General features: G+C 47.4%; 1 protein-coding gene across 2 annotated transcripts in view; it reads left to right on the top strand.

The window, feature by feature from the left end:
* ITGB3 (integrin subunit beta 3) overlaps nt 1-15,600 on the top strand; it is a 62,788-nt gene that overhangs the window by 35,125 nt on the left and 12,063 nt on the right. For both annotated transcript variants that reach the window (XM_033169717.1, XM_033169716.1), the window contains exons 4-10: nt 734-986; nt 3,108-3,279; nt 4,042-4,203; nt 5,228-5,323; nt 5,877-5,966; nt 7,344-7,478; nt 8,733-9,162. In XM_033169717.1, coding sequence (XP_033025608.1) covers nt 734-986; nt 3,108-3,279; nt 4,042-4,203; nt 5,228-5,323; nt 5,877-5,966; nt 7,344-7,478; nt 8,733-9,162 — 1,338 coding nt within the window. The remainder of the gene's footprint in view (nt 1-733; nt 987-3,107; nt 3,280-4,041; nt 4,204-5,227; nt 5,324-5,876; nt 5,967-7,343; nt 7,479-8,732; nt 9,163-15,600) is intronic.

The raw sequence follows: 15,600 nt of genomic DNA, 5'->3' as shown, positions 1-15,600 counted from the left end.
TATTTATTTTTTTGGTATATGATTTGTACTGAATTTTTTGTTTTACAATTTAAAGTCCTCATTTTTACATCCTTAAGATATCAATGACCTCCCTTCTTCTCTTTCCATGGTTCATTTTACATGTCATAAATCCCTGCATATTTTACAAAAGCTATACCATTCAGTATTTCAGTTATTACACCCATCAAAACTTATTTACACTGTTGAATTTATCTTAATGCTGCCAGCGTTTTCAGCTGTGCATAGTAATTTTCCCTATATTCAGTGAACGTTTTCCAGTCTTCTCTAAACGTGTGTTCTTCTTGTTCTCTTATTCTATATGTTAAGTCTGAAAGCTGCACGTATTCTGTCAACTCAAGTCACCATTCTTCAATGTTTGGGACCTCGCTCGTTTTCCAGTTTGGGGCCAACAAAACATGGGCTGCAGTAGTGGCACACATAAATAACCTTTTTTGATACCTGGGGATTTCAGTCTGAATTATGCCCAACAGGAAGGACTCTGGGTTTTTTTTGGGTGGGGGGAGTACTTTTAAACATTTTTTTCAATTCGTTACGGGTCATTTCCCAGTCCTCTTTCACAAGTCCACCACATATGGGTCAACATATGTCAGTATGGGCCTATGTTAGAGTAAGGGGGTTAATTACTCAAATATGTGGAAGGAAGAATGGTGAGCTGGAGTCTCCCAGGGAAAATGACCCCTCCTCACACTTCCTCCACATTTTGACATTTCAGATGACTCCCAAACATTCACGGTGCAAGTGCGACAGGTTGAGGACTACCCTGTGGACATCTACTACCTGATGGACTTGTCGAATTCCATGAAGGACGACCTCCTCAACATCCAGAACTTGGGTACCAGGCTAGCCATAGAAATGCGCAAAGTGACCAGCAACCTGAGGATTGGCTTTGGAGCCTTTGTAGACAAACCCATGACTCCTTACATGTACATTTCCCCTCCGGAAGCCATCAGAAACCCGTGCTTTGAGTAAGTTCTCTAAGCGACCCTCTGATAAATGTTCACAATCGCTTTGAGGCATGGTATACCCAATGAAGGGCCTCTCTTAACCTCATTTTGAAAATCAGGTGAGCTGTGGGAAAGCCATTTCCCCTTCCCAGGGAGATCACGTTGTGGGCTGGGAGCAAGCCCTCCCCACGCGCATGGGGCGGGATAGCCCCAGCGCCATTGGATGGTTCTCCTTAGGCCGTCCAATCCGGACGGTCCAGGGGCTTGCCGCAGTCTATTTACACTGCCCACGGCTGAGGACTCGCCCCTGTTTTCTCCCTGTTCGGTCAGTTCTCCCGCCCTTAGCTTAGGCTCTTTACTTCTTGACCTTGCTATGGACCTCGGCTGGTCTCCTTGGTTGTCCAAGGGGCCTGGTAGGAATTTTTCCCCACTTGGCAAATTGGCACCGGCCATTTGGTTTTCCGCCTACCTCGCAGCAAATCGTCACAACTTCGTAAGGTTTGGCGGTTAGGCATTGGAGTATTAGGTTGAAGGGGATGGGAGGTAGTGGCCATCACCTACCCCATCTAATTCAAGGGTATTCCGTTAAAGGAATCTGTGGGGCGGGCGTGGTCTATGTCTGAAGCCCCAGACGGGGGGCTAGGGCCATGGCACAACCCCTAGCGGTGACCCTGGGGGAGTTCCTGGTTGATGTGCATCAGCAGGGCTCCCCCTACTGGTGGTTAACCCTTCCAAGACTCCTGCAGACAGGCAGGAGTCAGATATAGTCGTGTGGTTTGCAATGCCGCCCTAAGCCAATACCACTCACATTCTGTAACCAATAAGGTTGTGGCCTTTTTTCACCCATTAACCTAAAATACTGTTTCATTTGTCTTTATTCCACTTCTCGGGAGGGCTTGGGACCTTGCCACACGATGTGTGCTCCCATCCATAGCTCAGTCAGTAGAGGACGAGGCTCTTAATCTCAGGGTTGCGGTTTCGAGCACCACCTTGGGCAAAAGATTCCTGCATTGCAGGAATGGGCTAGATGTCCCTTCCAGCTCTACAGTTCTTTGATTTCTGTGATCCCGCAGCAAATCAGTCCCTCCCTTGCCTTCACTGCAGTTAAGAGATACGCCAGCCCCAACAAAATAAATAAAAAAATTCCTTCCAGTAGCACCTTAGAGACCAACTATGTTTGTTCTTGGTATGAGCTTTCGTGTGCATGCACACGAAAGCTCATACCAAGAACAAACTTGGTTGGTCTCTAAGGTGCTACTGGAAGGAATTTTTTAAATTTATTTTATTTTGACTATGGCAGACCAACACGGCTACCTACCTGTAGCAAGCCCCAACGTTAACTGTTGTTAAGGCTAAATACCTGAAGGAGCGTCTCCACCGTTCAGCCTGGACACTGAGGTCCAGCACTGAGGGCTTTCTGGTGGTTCCCTCACTGCGAGAAGTGAGGTTACAGAGAACCAGGCAGAGGGCCTTCTTGGTAGTGGCGCCCGCCCTGTGAAACGCGCCCCCCCATCAGATGTCAAGGAAAGAAACAATTATCTGACTTTTAGAAGACATCTGAAGGCAGCCCTGCTAGAGAAGTTTTTAATGTGTGGTGTTTTATCGTGTTTTTAATATTCTGTTAGGAGCCGCCCAGAGTGGCTGGGGAGACCCAGCCAGATGGGCGGGGTATAAGTTGTTGTTGTTGTTGGGCGGGGTATAAGTTGTTGTTTTTATATTATTTATTTATTATTATTTATTACACGAACACTGCTGGGAGTTTGGTTAGGAAGCCTTTTGTATGTGTCTCAACTCAGGAAAAAGTGACTGAAATGCATAATGGCTATGGTACAGTGGTGCCCCGCTAGACGAATGCCTCGCTAGACGAAAAACTCGCTAGACGAAAGGCATTCGCTAGCGGAAGGCTGCCCCGCAAGACGAAAAAGTCAATGGGACTGCCTTGCAAGACGGAAAAAAAAAAAAATTCCGTCGCGAAAACCGCTATTCTGCCTTGGTGCTTCGCTAGACGAAAAATTCGCTATACGAAGACACTCGCAGAACGAATTATTTTCGTCTAGCGAGGCACCACTGTAGTTTCAGTCAGGCCTCTGGGGGCCCTGGTTGCCTGCCCAATGCGACTTCTTTTCCGCTGCTTCCCTCCAGCTTGAAACCCCCCGATCACCACTGCCTGCCAATGTTCGGATACAAACACGTCCTGGCACTCACAGATGAGGTGGAGCGTTTCAACGAGGAGGTAAAGAAGCAGAGTGTGTCGAGGAACCGGGATGCACCAGAAGGCGGGTTCGATGCCATCATCCAAGCAGTCGTCTGTGACGTAAGAGCCCTCCCCTTGCCGTGGGTCAAAAGGATTACTTGTGATGATAGAGAACAACTTCTCAGTGGGTTGTGTTTGCCTGGTTTTCGTTAGAGTGCGGAGGGGAAGCTAGCTGGATCTCCCAACTCAGTCAGGAACCCAATATGTATTGAGCTTGCCCTGTACTGACCCTAAAGCAGGGGTAGGAACCCTTGCCACATTCCTTCAGAGGTAATCTGCCTGTGCTAGGCAGGGCCAGGATGAAAGGACGACCTCCTTCTCTTTTTTCTCTGACCCCTTTCCTTCCTCTTCCTGCTTTTGAAATTAGGATGTGGGTTGGATGGAAGTTGGGCCGAGGGCTGCAGGTTTGCCATTTGGGCTTTAAAGAGATTGCCTAGGCTAATTGTCTGGTGACTTCTGTTTCAGTGTATCTGAAGAAGTGTGCATGCACACGAAAGCTCATACCAAGAACAAACCTAGTTGGTCTCTAAGGTGCTACTGGAAGGATTTATATATATATATATAGAGCAGTGGTCTGTGGACCCCAGGGGGTCCATGTAACCCACCCAGGGGGTCTGTGTCACCATTTACATAACAAAAACTACCATCAAAATGTTCAAAAGCAAGGGGTCTGTGGCTTGACTTTTGAAAAACATGGGGTCCGCAGTGCTTAAGTAATTGGGAACCGCTGATGTAGAGTGTATCCCTTTGTAGGGCTTCTTTGTAGGCCTTGCTTGTGTCTGTCACGATGGATACTGTAGCGCCATTTTTATTTTGCTGCAGGACAAGATTGGCTGGAGACCGGATGCCTCCCATTTGCTGGTCTTTACTACAGACGCCAAGACGCACATTGCTTTAGATGGGAGACTGGCAGGGATCGTGACGCCCAACGACGGACAGTGCCACATGGGCAGCAACAATTTATATGACGCTTCCACCACATTGGTAAGGCTGGGTGGCTGCAGCCACAAGGCCAGGATTGTAACCGCTACAGGTCATTCCGCTGTAGCTGATGTGATAGATGGCTTCAAAAGGGGATACAGTATGTAGTAGGCAAATCCTAGGATATTAGACTATATATTACCTCACACCCCGGACCAGAGACAACGTGCCTTGGAATTCCAGTTGCCAGAGAAGTACATCTGGTTGGCCACCGCAGGAAATAGGATGTTAGACTAATTAGGCCTTTGGTCTGATCCAGCAGGACTGCTCTTCAGGTTCAGAACATGTTTTGCATTCCATTTTTATATTTTCAGTTTTTTTGGTGAGGTTAAACCCCAGAAGCCAAAAGAGCACCTGTATAAGAACTTCGATACCTGTGTGGTTTCACCCCATCATCTGGGTTCTGTTTCTTGGTTACACTAAATGTAACAGCATGTGAGGAAGAGAGGGAGGGGTGCTGAGGTGCTGGCAATACACAGGTAGAAAGCAAATAGATAAGATTTGTGATAGCACTAATTTTATTACCATGGTCACATCTTTTAATTTAACTGACCGTTGTTAGGCACTTTCTAGTCCAGGGTGGTTCAAAATGCCTTTTTTGATGGCCGTCAGAAATAATCAAGAAAAAAACAGTCATAAAGCCTTAAAATTTCATTTTTTTGTGTCGTGTTGTGAATGAAAGCACATGCATCTTTGTGTATAAAATTGTTTAATCATTAAATATATTGTGTATTTATTTACTTAATATTTAATTACATATAATAATTATTGTGTATCTTAAATAACATTAAATATTTTGAAAACTCTTTAATTTACGATACGGAAATTTAGTTCAGCGTGTGGCCCGTCGGTTCTGTGCTGAAGTACTCTTGCTTGCAGCCCACTTGGTATGAAAAGTTGGACTGTCCTTCCTATTCTAGTCCTTTGAGGGGGAAAATAGGATGGAAATGTGTTTATCTTGTTCCCCTCACATCAGACATAAGTGGATTTTCTGTTCTCTAACTTTCTCTCCCCCTCCCCCGCCAAGGATTATCCATCCCTCGGCTTGATGACAGACAAACTCTCCCAGAAAAACATCAACTTGATTTTTGCCGTGACACAGGCCATTGTGGATCTCTACCGAGTAAGTAGGCCCTTTTGAGCTACAGTTTCCTCAAGAACAGGGGTCAGCAAACTTTTTCAGCTGTGGGCCGGTTCACCGTCCCTCAGACCATGTGGTGGGCTGGACTATATATATTTTTTGGAGGAGGGGGGGTGAAATGAACAAATTCCTATGCCCCACAAATAACCCAGAGATGCATTTTAAATAAAAGCACACATTCTACTCATGTAAAAACACCAGCCAGGCCCCACAAATAACCCAGAGATGCATTTTAAATAAAAGGACATGTTCTACTTGTGTAAAAACACGCTGATTCCTGGACCGTCTGTGGGCCGGATTAAGAAGGCGATTGGGCCGCATCCGGCCCACGGGCCTTAGGTTGCCTACCCCTGCTGAAGAACATTGGAGTGGCGGGTGGGGCTTGAACGAGGCTGTCCAAATGCTAAAATATCAGCTTGGGTGTTACCCTTTTAGATTGTTGAAAATAGAGCAAACCAAAGCCCTTATTGGCCCAGATATTAGCAAAATCTCACCCAAATTTACTGGAAACCCCCCCCCCCTTCTTTATTTTCAGAACTACAGTGAGCTGATCCCTGGCACTACTGTAGGGACCCTGTCAACTGACTCCAGCAATGTTTTGCAGCTCATTGTGGATTCCTATGAGGTGAGTCCGTAGACCTGTGATATGCAGAAGCAAGGCGAAATGGGCAACAGCCAGATTTCCAGGGGCGCCTCCCACAGCTAAGCAAACTATGTTGTGTGATACAGGCAACACCTGTGTGTTTGGATGAGGTGCGCAGGGTTAGCTTAGCAGCTCATTGGCTGAGCGAGGCTCCCTAAATTCCAGGAGACATGATCCAGAGGCTTCTGATCTTCATTGCCTGCTGCGCATAGTTGTAAAGAAGCAGAGGAAATGCAGGCATTAAAACTGAAATACTAACCCAGCTGTGACTCTATTGTTACTCTGTTCAGGAGGGCAGGTTCATCTCCCAGTTGCAAATTGCTTGAAGGGTATTGCATCTAGTTTGGGCTTTCTGAGCTTTTCTCTATGGCATCTTAGCTTTCCACACTCGGAGAGATATTATCATGGGGTGGCGGAAGAGGGATGGGGACTTTCAAGCACACCCCACACCCCATTATTATTATTATTATTATTATTAAAAAATATTTATTATATTTCGTATACCAACCTTCAATCGTAGATGCCAGGGCAGTCTGAAGTGCTGCAAACTGGTGTCTCCTAGTGTAAGTGATGGTGCATTAATATTGCTTCCACTCCAGCAGTTTGGTCTGGAAATGCTATCCTTTGTTTACTCTGTTTTTATGGAGCCATCCGGATAACCTACTTAAAATATAGCTCCAGTTACAGGTAGGTAGCCATGTTGGTCTGCCATAGTCAAAACAAAATAATAATTAAAAAAATTCCTTCCAGTGGCACCTTAGAGACCAACTAAGTTTGTTCTTAGTATGAGCTTTCGTGTGCATGCACACTTCTTCAGATACACTGAAACAGAAGTCACCAGACCCTTATATATAGTGAGAGAGTGGGGAGGGGTATTACTCAGAAGGGTGGTGGAAATGGGTGATTGGCTGATAGGTGTGGAAAACCTGTTGATGACTGTTAATGACTGCAATTGTTCTTACAGGAAAAAGCAAGGGGTGAGATGGCTAAAGATAGCTTTGTCACCCTTCTGAGTAATACCCCTTCCCCTAATTGTGTTTTAGCATTGTTGTAAGCCACTCAGAGACCTTTGATTTTGGATGTTAACAAGAATAAATATAAATAAATAAATAGGGAAATGTGCTTGCTTTTTTGTTGAGGGTTCACCTTGAGCTTGAGACTGTGGCTGCATCTACACAAATATAAAAAGCACTCTGAAAATGCTGGGGGGGACCGTTTTAAAGCTCACAATGGAAAATTTAATAGTTCCGGTTTCAGCTCTGCAGCGCCATCTGGCGTCAGTGTTATAATGCGTTTATAACTGTTTATTTTTTACTAATGTAGCCGAGTCCTCAGACATTCCCCCTGTTCCCCTTTCAGAAAATTCGTTCCAAGATTGAACTAGAAGTTCGCAATCTGCCGGATGAATTGTCCCTCTCATTCAATGCCACCTGCCTGAACAACGAAGTCATTCAAGGAGTGAAGTCCTGCGTTGGCCTTAAGATTGGAGACACGGTGAGTTGCAGGTGCAGTAAGAACTGCAAGCGGTTGGGTTAGGAGGATGAATTGTCTCTCTCATTCAATGCCACCTGCCTTCATCATAAACCTTTTGTGTAGAGGGTGTTTTGTTTTTTTAAAAAGGGCAGAGGGCCCCAAAAGTTTTTAAAAAATAAGGGACCATGCGCCTGCAGATTTGTATTCAGTAGCATCAAGCACCCCTTTCCCTTGGGATGTGGGTGGCACTATGGTCTAAACCACTGAGCCTCTTGGGCTTGCTGATCAGAAGGTCGGCGGTTCGAATCCTCGCGACGGAGTGAGTTCCCGTCACTGTGTCCCAGCTCCTGCCACCCTAGCAGTTTGAAAGCATGCCAGTGCAAGTAGATAAATGGGTACCGCTGCGGTGGGAAGGTAAACGGCGTTTCTGTGCGCTTTGGTTTCCGTCACGGTGTTCCTTTGCGCCAGAAGCAGTTTAGTCTTGCTGGCCACATGACCCGGAAAGCTGTCTGTGGACAAACGCTGGCTCCCTCAACCTGAAGGCGAGATGAGCACTGCAACCCCATAGTTGCCTTTGATTGGACTTCCAGGGGTCTTTTACTTTTTTTTAACCCCTTCCCCCTGCTAAAATGATCTGATTTACTACACTCCCTTCCCTAAGACTAAAAGCAGACCTGTCCTCAGCCACTCTCTATCCACTGTGGTGGATCACCATGTTTGCCACTGCTGCAAAAAGAACAAGAGGTTATATATGGAATTGTCTATTGGATGCAAAAACAACAACAACAACAACAAAACAACCCACAAAAAACCAGCTCACCCTGTATAATGATACTCTTTATTCAGTAAGCGGAGAGAATTTAAATCAGTTTCAGGGAACGGCACTTAACGGAACTATTAGAAATGGAAACAGTTGAACAGAAATTCCTGTGAATTTCCTGAAAAGGTGACCACATCTCCCCATGTCTCGCAGTCCTTGGAAACTGCTCCAAGAGCAAGGGTGTTTGTCCTATACTGCGATTTCTAAGAAATGCGTTAAGTGGAGAGACGTGGTCTCCCCCACCCCCAAAGAAATGGACTGAGATTCTGCCCAGTTATTGAGCAAGAGAATGTCATCGCAACTCGTTGCTTTGATACGAATTGGGCAATTCCACTTCAAGGCTGTGAGAGATGGGTTATTAAAAGTGCAGAATCCGAACGTTGTTGTTGTTGTTTTTAAAGGTGTTTCCTTGAGGAAGGATGTGAGGGCAGTTCCGTATGTCTTGCTCTTTCCAGGTGAGCTTCAGCATTGAAGCAAAGGTGCGTGGCTGCCCCGCGGAACGGCAGAAGACTTTCACCATCAAGCCGGTGGGTTTTGAGGACAGCCTGACAGTGCAGGTGAACTTCGACTGTGACTGCCGTTGCCAAGAGTTTGCCAAGCCGAACAGCGATATCTGCAGCGACGGCAACGGCACCTTTGAATGCGGCATGTGCCGCTGCCACCCGGGCCGCCTGGGCACCCAGTGCGAGTGCTCCGAGGAGGAATACAGCCCCTCGCAGCAGGATAACTGCAGCCCCCGCCAGGGGCAGCCTGCTTGCAACCAAAGGGGAGAATGCATCTGTGGCCAGTGTGTCTGCTACAGCAGCGACTTCGGCAAGATCTCCGGCAAGTACTGTGAATGCGATGACTTCTCCTGCGTCCGGTTCAAGGGCGAGCTGTGCTCTGGTAAGTGGGGGAATGTCTAGGGGGCTTGGAATGGGGATTTCGAGAACTTGGTGCAATTTGAAACGGAAGGACTGCTGCTCGTGCTGCGTTCCGTTTGCCCCCTTCTCACACCTCTGATCAAGCAGACTCATGGAAGTATGTAGCCCAAATCATCTGGTTGCTTGGGTGGGGGCTTGTTGGCGCACCACAGGAATGGATGGCTCTCTCAAAACGCTGCCAGCTCTCTTTCAGACTTTTTGCGTCTAGCCGGAAAGGTTTGGTTTCCTCCTCTGATTTCACAGCTCTGTGCCCAATTGCAATGTCCCACCTTTGAATCGATCCCAGATTATGTTGCAGAAAGGGTAGTACATTTTTAAAGGCATGTGCAGAGGCGTAGCATCGGGGGGCGGGGCAGGGAGGCCATGGCCCCAGGCGCACATTTTTGAGGGGGCCCAATCAGACGCCTCCACAACAGGCAGAGGCTGGTTGGTCTAGTGGTCAGGTGGATGGAGGCAGCAGGTGAGGGGCCTGTTAGAGGTGGGCTGCATTCACCCTCCATGTGGGCTCCACACAGCCGCCCCCCGGCGTGTGCCCCCCCAGCTCTCCAGTCCATCGGGGGGGGCACCACACTTGCTTCACCTCGGGTACCTGCAACCCATGCTATGCCACTGGGCCATAGCTGTCAACTTTCCCTTTTTTGTGGGAAATTCCCTTATTCCAGTGCCATTTCCCATTGCAAAAAAAGGAAGGTTGACAGCTCTGCACTGGGCATGTGACCTGGTTCCTTTTCTATACAGAGAATAATTAATATCGATTTTTATCAACATGCCTTCAACAGTCACTGGTTTTTTTTTAAGGCAAAGAGGTTTGTAGCTTTGGGCATGCATCTCAAACACAGTGCCAACTGAAGTCTTTCTAACAATAATCAATGCATAGAACCAGCCAGTGCTGAACAGAAATAAAGGTGCTCAATCACATGTGGACTGAAACATGAAGTGGGCACACCCTCCTTCCCTTCCTAAGCAGTGAATCTGTTAGTCCTTGGCTCCACTCCTTTAGAACGAGGCCCCAAATGGCAAAGATTTAATTGTAGCTGAACTTTGATGTGGGAAAAGTACTCACTTACTTACTCTGTTGGGTCTGCCAGAAATCAGTTTTTTTTTTGCTGATCTGTGCTAAGCAGATTACCCTGTCCAAGTGAGTTATTTGGGATACGGGAGAAAAAAAAGGGAAGAACATGGGGTTTGGATCTTAGAAGGGATTAAGAAATAAGTGCACTTTTGGCCTCACTTCTGAAAGGGGACCTGGAGGCTCCTGGCTGAAAGACAGATCATACTTTGTTTTAGCTATACATAGTAGTTTAAATTCTGTTAACGTTTAATTGGTTTCTATTCTTATTTTCCCTATGTTGTTAGCTGTTTCCATTATTATCTGTAAGCCACTTTGAGTGTTCCCATCAGGGAAAAAGGCAGGATATAAGTAATTACTATAAGAATAATATATACATAGGCAACAGAAACACACACACACACAGAGATAACTTTCTGTATTTTGCCATAGGAGGTAGGATTCAAAAAGTAATAACATTTTTATTCGAGCATTTGGTGTTCACACGATAGATAGCAAGCTTGTGGGCTACACAAAACTCTTATTCAGGCAGGAACTGAATTTGTTTAACCTCCTCAAAGAAGATTTCTGTGCAAGTGGAAAGCTTGATGTTGAAAGGGAGGGTGACAGTTCAGCAGGGCTTCCTGGTCTGCGCTTGCAATTTATGACTTCTTGATCCAGGCTCTGATTATGTCTTGCTTTCCTGAAGGATGAAAGGGCTGCTCGGGTGTGCCTTTCTTTTCAGTTACAGAATTCAGGCTGGCTCCGTGGGTGACTCAATGCGATAAGGACTGGTGGGGAAAGGGGGCAACTGTTGTGAGCTGGAAGAATCATCCTTGCCCCTTGTACAGAGCAGCAGCAGCGCATTCCGTTCCATATGAGTTTCTGTGTGTGTGTTGTAAAATACAGCAAATATTGTGCAATGTGGCCGTTAGAGATGTTTACAGCCCATTGATAAAGCAGGCATGCTGTTCGTTGCGTAAGCAGCTGTGATTCTTTTTCACTGACCTTTGATACTCCATTCAGAGGATATCGTAGTAGAAACAAGACGCTCACATAAAGCATGGTTTGGCCCTGAATCCACCACTGAATTGGGAGATAAGGTAACCAAGCCTTCTCCTGCCCATTCCCAAACAAGACGTGGGAAGCCACAGCAGCCTTTGAATCTCATTTGGAGATGAGTGAAACTGTCAGTGTTGGTTTTCCCTCAGTTTCTCATTTTCCCAATCTTAAGTTCAGTTCTCTACGTTTCTAGGTTAGGTCTGCGATTGAAATAAAAAGTACCCATGAAAATTCATTAGCATTTTAGTGTGAATTTCTCCTCTGAAATACAGTGGTGCCTCGCAAGACGAAATTAATTCGTTCTGCGAGTGCTGTCGTATAGCGAAAATTTCGTCTTGCGAAGCACCAACGGGGGAAGAGCAGTTTGACGGGGGGGGGGAATCGGCAATTTTTTCATCTTGCGAGGCAAGCCCATTGACAAATTCGTCTTGCGAGACAGCCTTCCGCTAGCGAATGCCTTTCGTCTAGCGAGTTTTTCGTCTAGCGAGGCATTCGGCTAGCGGGGCACCACTTTGAGAGCCAGTGTGGTGTAGTGGTTAAGAGTGGTGGACTCATAATCTGGGGAACCGGGTTCGTGTCTCCGCTCCTCCACATGCAGCTGCTGGCTGACCTTGGGCTAGTCACACTTCTCTGAAGTCTCTCAGCCCCACTCACCTCACAGAGTGTTTGTTGTGGGGGAGGAAGGGAAAGGAGAATGTTAGCCGCTTTGAGACTCCTTTGGGTAGTGAAAAGCAGGATATCAAATCAAAACTCTTCTTCTTCTTCATCCGCACGCTTCGGCAAAGCCGTTTCCCCTAAGGCAACACATTTTCGTAGGTTGCTTTTGATAACTTATGCATTGCCATGCACACGTCGTTGCAGTACGTGCATGTTCTCGGTTGTGAAACAGAGAATTTTGAAGACTGGCTGTGTTTCAGTTCATGTACAGTTTTCAAAAAGCATGACTTAGCCCAAGATCATTTCTAAATGTGAACTGAATTGAATTCCCCCAATCCCTACTCTCCATCCGAAAGCCCATTGCCATAGAGCAGGGATCTCCAACCGGTCGATCGCAATGTACTGGTTGATTGTGGGGCATCCCTGGTCGATTGCATGATCCTGATTGATCGCCCCCCCCCCCCCGAAAAAACTCAACAACTTTGGTGAAGGGTCCCCCCAAAAAAGCTCAACAACTTTGGTCAATCCAGTGGATAAATCACTGCCAGGTTTTTTTTTTTATAGTAGGAGTACAGCAGTACCTCGGGTTACAGATGCTTCCGCTAACCAGGAAGTGGTTGCTCCAGGTTAAGAACTTTGCCCTAAGTTAAGAACGGAAATCATAGAACCATAGAGTTGGAAGAGACCACAAGGGCCATCCAGTCCAACCCCCTGCCAAGCAGGAAACACCATCAAAGCATTCCTGACAGATGGCTGTCAAGCCTCTGCTTAAAGACCTCCAAAGAAGGAGACTCCACCACACTCCTTGGCAGCAAATTCCACTGTCCAACAGCTCTTACTGTCAGGAAGTTCTTCCTAATGTTTAGGTGGAATCTTCTTTCTTGTAGTTTGAATCCATTGCCCCGTGTCCGCTTCTCTGGAGCAGCAGAAAACAACCTTTCACCCTCTATGTGACATCCTTTTATATATTTGAACATGGCTATCTTATCACGTGGCAGCAGGAAGCCCCATTAGCAAAAGCATGCCTCAGGTTAAGAACGGAGCTCCGGAATAAATTAAGTTCTTCACCCGAGGTACCACTGTAGATCGCAGTCTCTTGGGAGTTGGACATGCCAGCCATGGAGCATCCTCAGGTTTCAACATGGCAGCACTCTCAAAGTGAGAGGAAAGTACCAATTTTCCCCAGAGGTCTTTCCTGACGGCGTGCTGCAGTGCCACACAACAGGCAAAGGAAGCTGCCATATCATGTCGGGTAGGTCAGGTCACAAATTTCAACATTTCCAGAATGGGAAATGAGGGTGCTGAGTGTGGTTGCTCCCGCTTCTTAGTGGACCTTGTTCCTGTACTGCTAACCACAGTGGCACACCTCGGGGGTCTCAAATTTCAGCGGACACCTAAAAGTGGCACCCCCTGCCTCTCGTCTACATCATAGTTGTGGCACCCTACCTGTCACGCCCCTGAGGCTCTGCACCCGGTGCGACCAAACCGCCCGCGCTCCCCTGAATTTGCCTCTGCATTCACATTAGCCTGGCGCTCAGAAATGAAGCAGGTGGAGATTTTCCTAGCATGGGAATAGGGTTTTATGAAACACACCGTCATCGCATGCATTTATTTGTGCCTCGAGGCTGCAGTTAAGGCGTTGGAGCGAGACTGGTTTTTGTTAATTATTTAAAAAAAGGTGCACAGACCTAACCCAGGGAAGTGGATTTCGGCATGTAAACGTGAAAACTAGATAGATTTGATACGGCTCCCAGTTCCTTTTCTGTTCTTGTTGTTGTTTCCTCCACAAGCCTCGTCCTCCTCAGCAACTTTTGACTAGGTCATTGTCTCCCGGCTCATTCCATCGGAGTAATTAATTCTAAAGCGAGTGACAAACATGCACGGCCTGTTCTCTCGGTTGGCGTGTGTTTTCCCCAGTGTCACTGGAGACTCCCCCCCTCCCAAACTAGCTGCTCCTTCTCTTCCCACCCCCACAATCCAGCCATGATTCACTTGAGTTTCTCATTAACCAGTCTTCTTCATAGTTAGCAGAGGGGGCTGCGGGTTGCCACCCACCCACGAGTGCGTGGGCAGAGTTTTCCTCCGAATATTTCCACAGCAGCCTTTCTTGGGGCCTCCTAAATGGTCTAATGGTCTCCCAAACAACTAGTGGTCTAACTGCACCAGTGATTTAGCAAGGTCAGCACCTACTTGGGTGGGAATTAATAATAATAATAATAATAATAATAATAATAATAATAATAATAATAATAATAATTTATTATTTGTACCCCGCCCATCTGGCTGGGTCTCCCCAGCCACTCTGGGCGGCTTCCATCAAACATTAAAATACATTTAAAATATCACAGTTTAAAAACTTCCCTAAACAGGGCTGCCTTTAGGAATTTTCTGAATGTCAGGTAGTTGTTTATTCCCTTGACTTCTGATGGGAGGGCGTTCCACAGGGCGGGCGCCACTACTGAGAAGGCCCTCTGCCTGGTTCCCTGTAGTTTTGCTTCTCGCAGTGAGGGAACCGACAGAAGGCCCTCGGCGCTGGATCTCAGTGTCCGGGCTGAATGATGGGGGTGGAGACGCTCCTTCAGGTATACAGGACCGAGGCCGTTTAGGGCTTTAAAGGTCAGCACCAACACTTTGAATTGTGCTCGGAAACGTACTGGGAGCCAATGTAGATCTCTCAGGACCGGTGTTATGTGGTCCCGGCGGCCCCTCCCAGTCACCAGTCTAGCTGCCGCATTCTGGATTAATTGCAGTTTCCGGGTCACCTTCAAAGGAAGCCCCACATAGAGCGCATTGCAGTAGTCCAAGCGGGAGATAACTAGAGCATGTACCACTCTGGCGAGACAGTCCGCGGGCAGGTAGGGTCTCAGCCTGCGTACCAGATGGAGCTGGTAGACAGCCGCCCTGGACACAGAATGAACCTGTGCCTCCATGGACAGCTGTGAGTCCAAAATGACTCCCAGGCTGCGCACCTGGTCCTTCAGGGGCACAGTTACCCCATTCAGGACCAGGGAGTCCCCCACACCCACTCGCCCCCTATCCCCCAAAAACAGTACTTCTGTCTTGTCAGGATTCAACCTCAATCTGTTAGCCGCCATCCATCCTCCAACCGCCTCCAGGCACTCACACAGGACCTTCACCGCCTTCACTGGTTCTGATTTAAAAGAGAGGTAGAGCTGGGTATCATCCGCATACTGATGAACACCCAGCCCAAACCCCCTGATGATCTCTCCCAGCGGCTTCATATAGATATTAAAAAGCATGGGGGAGAGGACGGAACCCTGAGGCACCCCACAGGTGAGAGCCCAGGGGTCTGAACACTCATCCCCCATCACCACTTTCTGAACACGGCCCAGAAGGAAGGAGCGGAACCACTGTATAACAGTGCCCCCAGCTCCCAACCCCTCTAGCCGGTCCAGAAGGATGTTATGGTCGATGGTGTCAAAGGCCGCTGAGAGATCCAGCAGAACTAGGAAACAGCTCTCACCTTTGTCCCTAGCCCGCCGGAGATCATCGACCAGCGCGACCAAGGCAGTTTCAGTCCCATGATGAGGCCTGAATCCCGATTGGAAGGGATCCAAATGGTCCGCATCCTCCAGGCGTGCCTGGAGTTGTTCCGCAACCACCCGCTCAATC

This window comes from Lacerta agilis, chromosome 14 (assembly GCF_009819535.1).
Source record: "Lacerta agilis isolate rLacAgi1 chromosome 14, rLacAgi1.pri, whole genome shotgun sequence".
NCBI classification, from domain to species: Eukaryota; Metazoa; Chordata; class Lepidosauria; order Squamata; family Lacertidae; genus Lacerta; species Lacerta agilis.
Note: the sequence above shows the minus strand (reverse complement) of the source record. Positions and strands in the feature narration are given on the sequence as shown.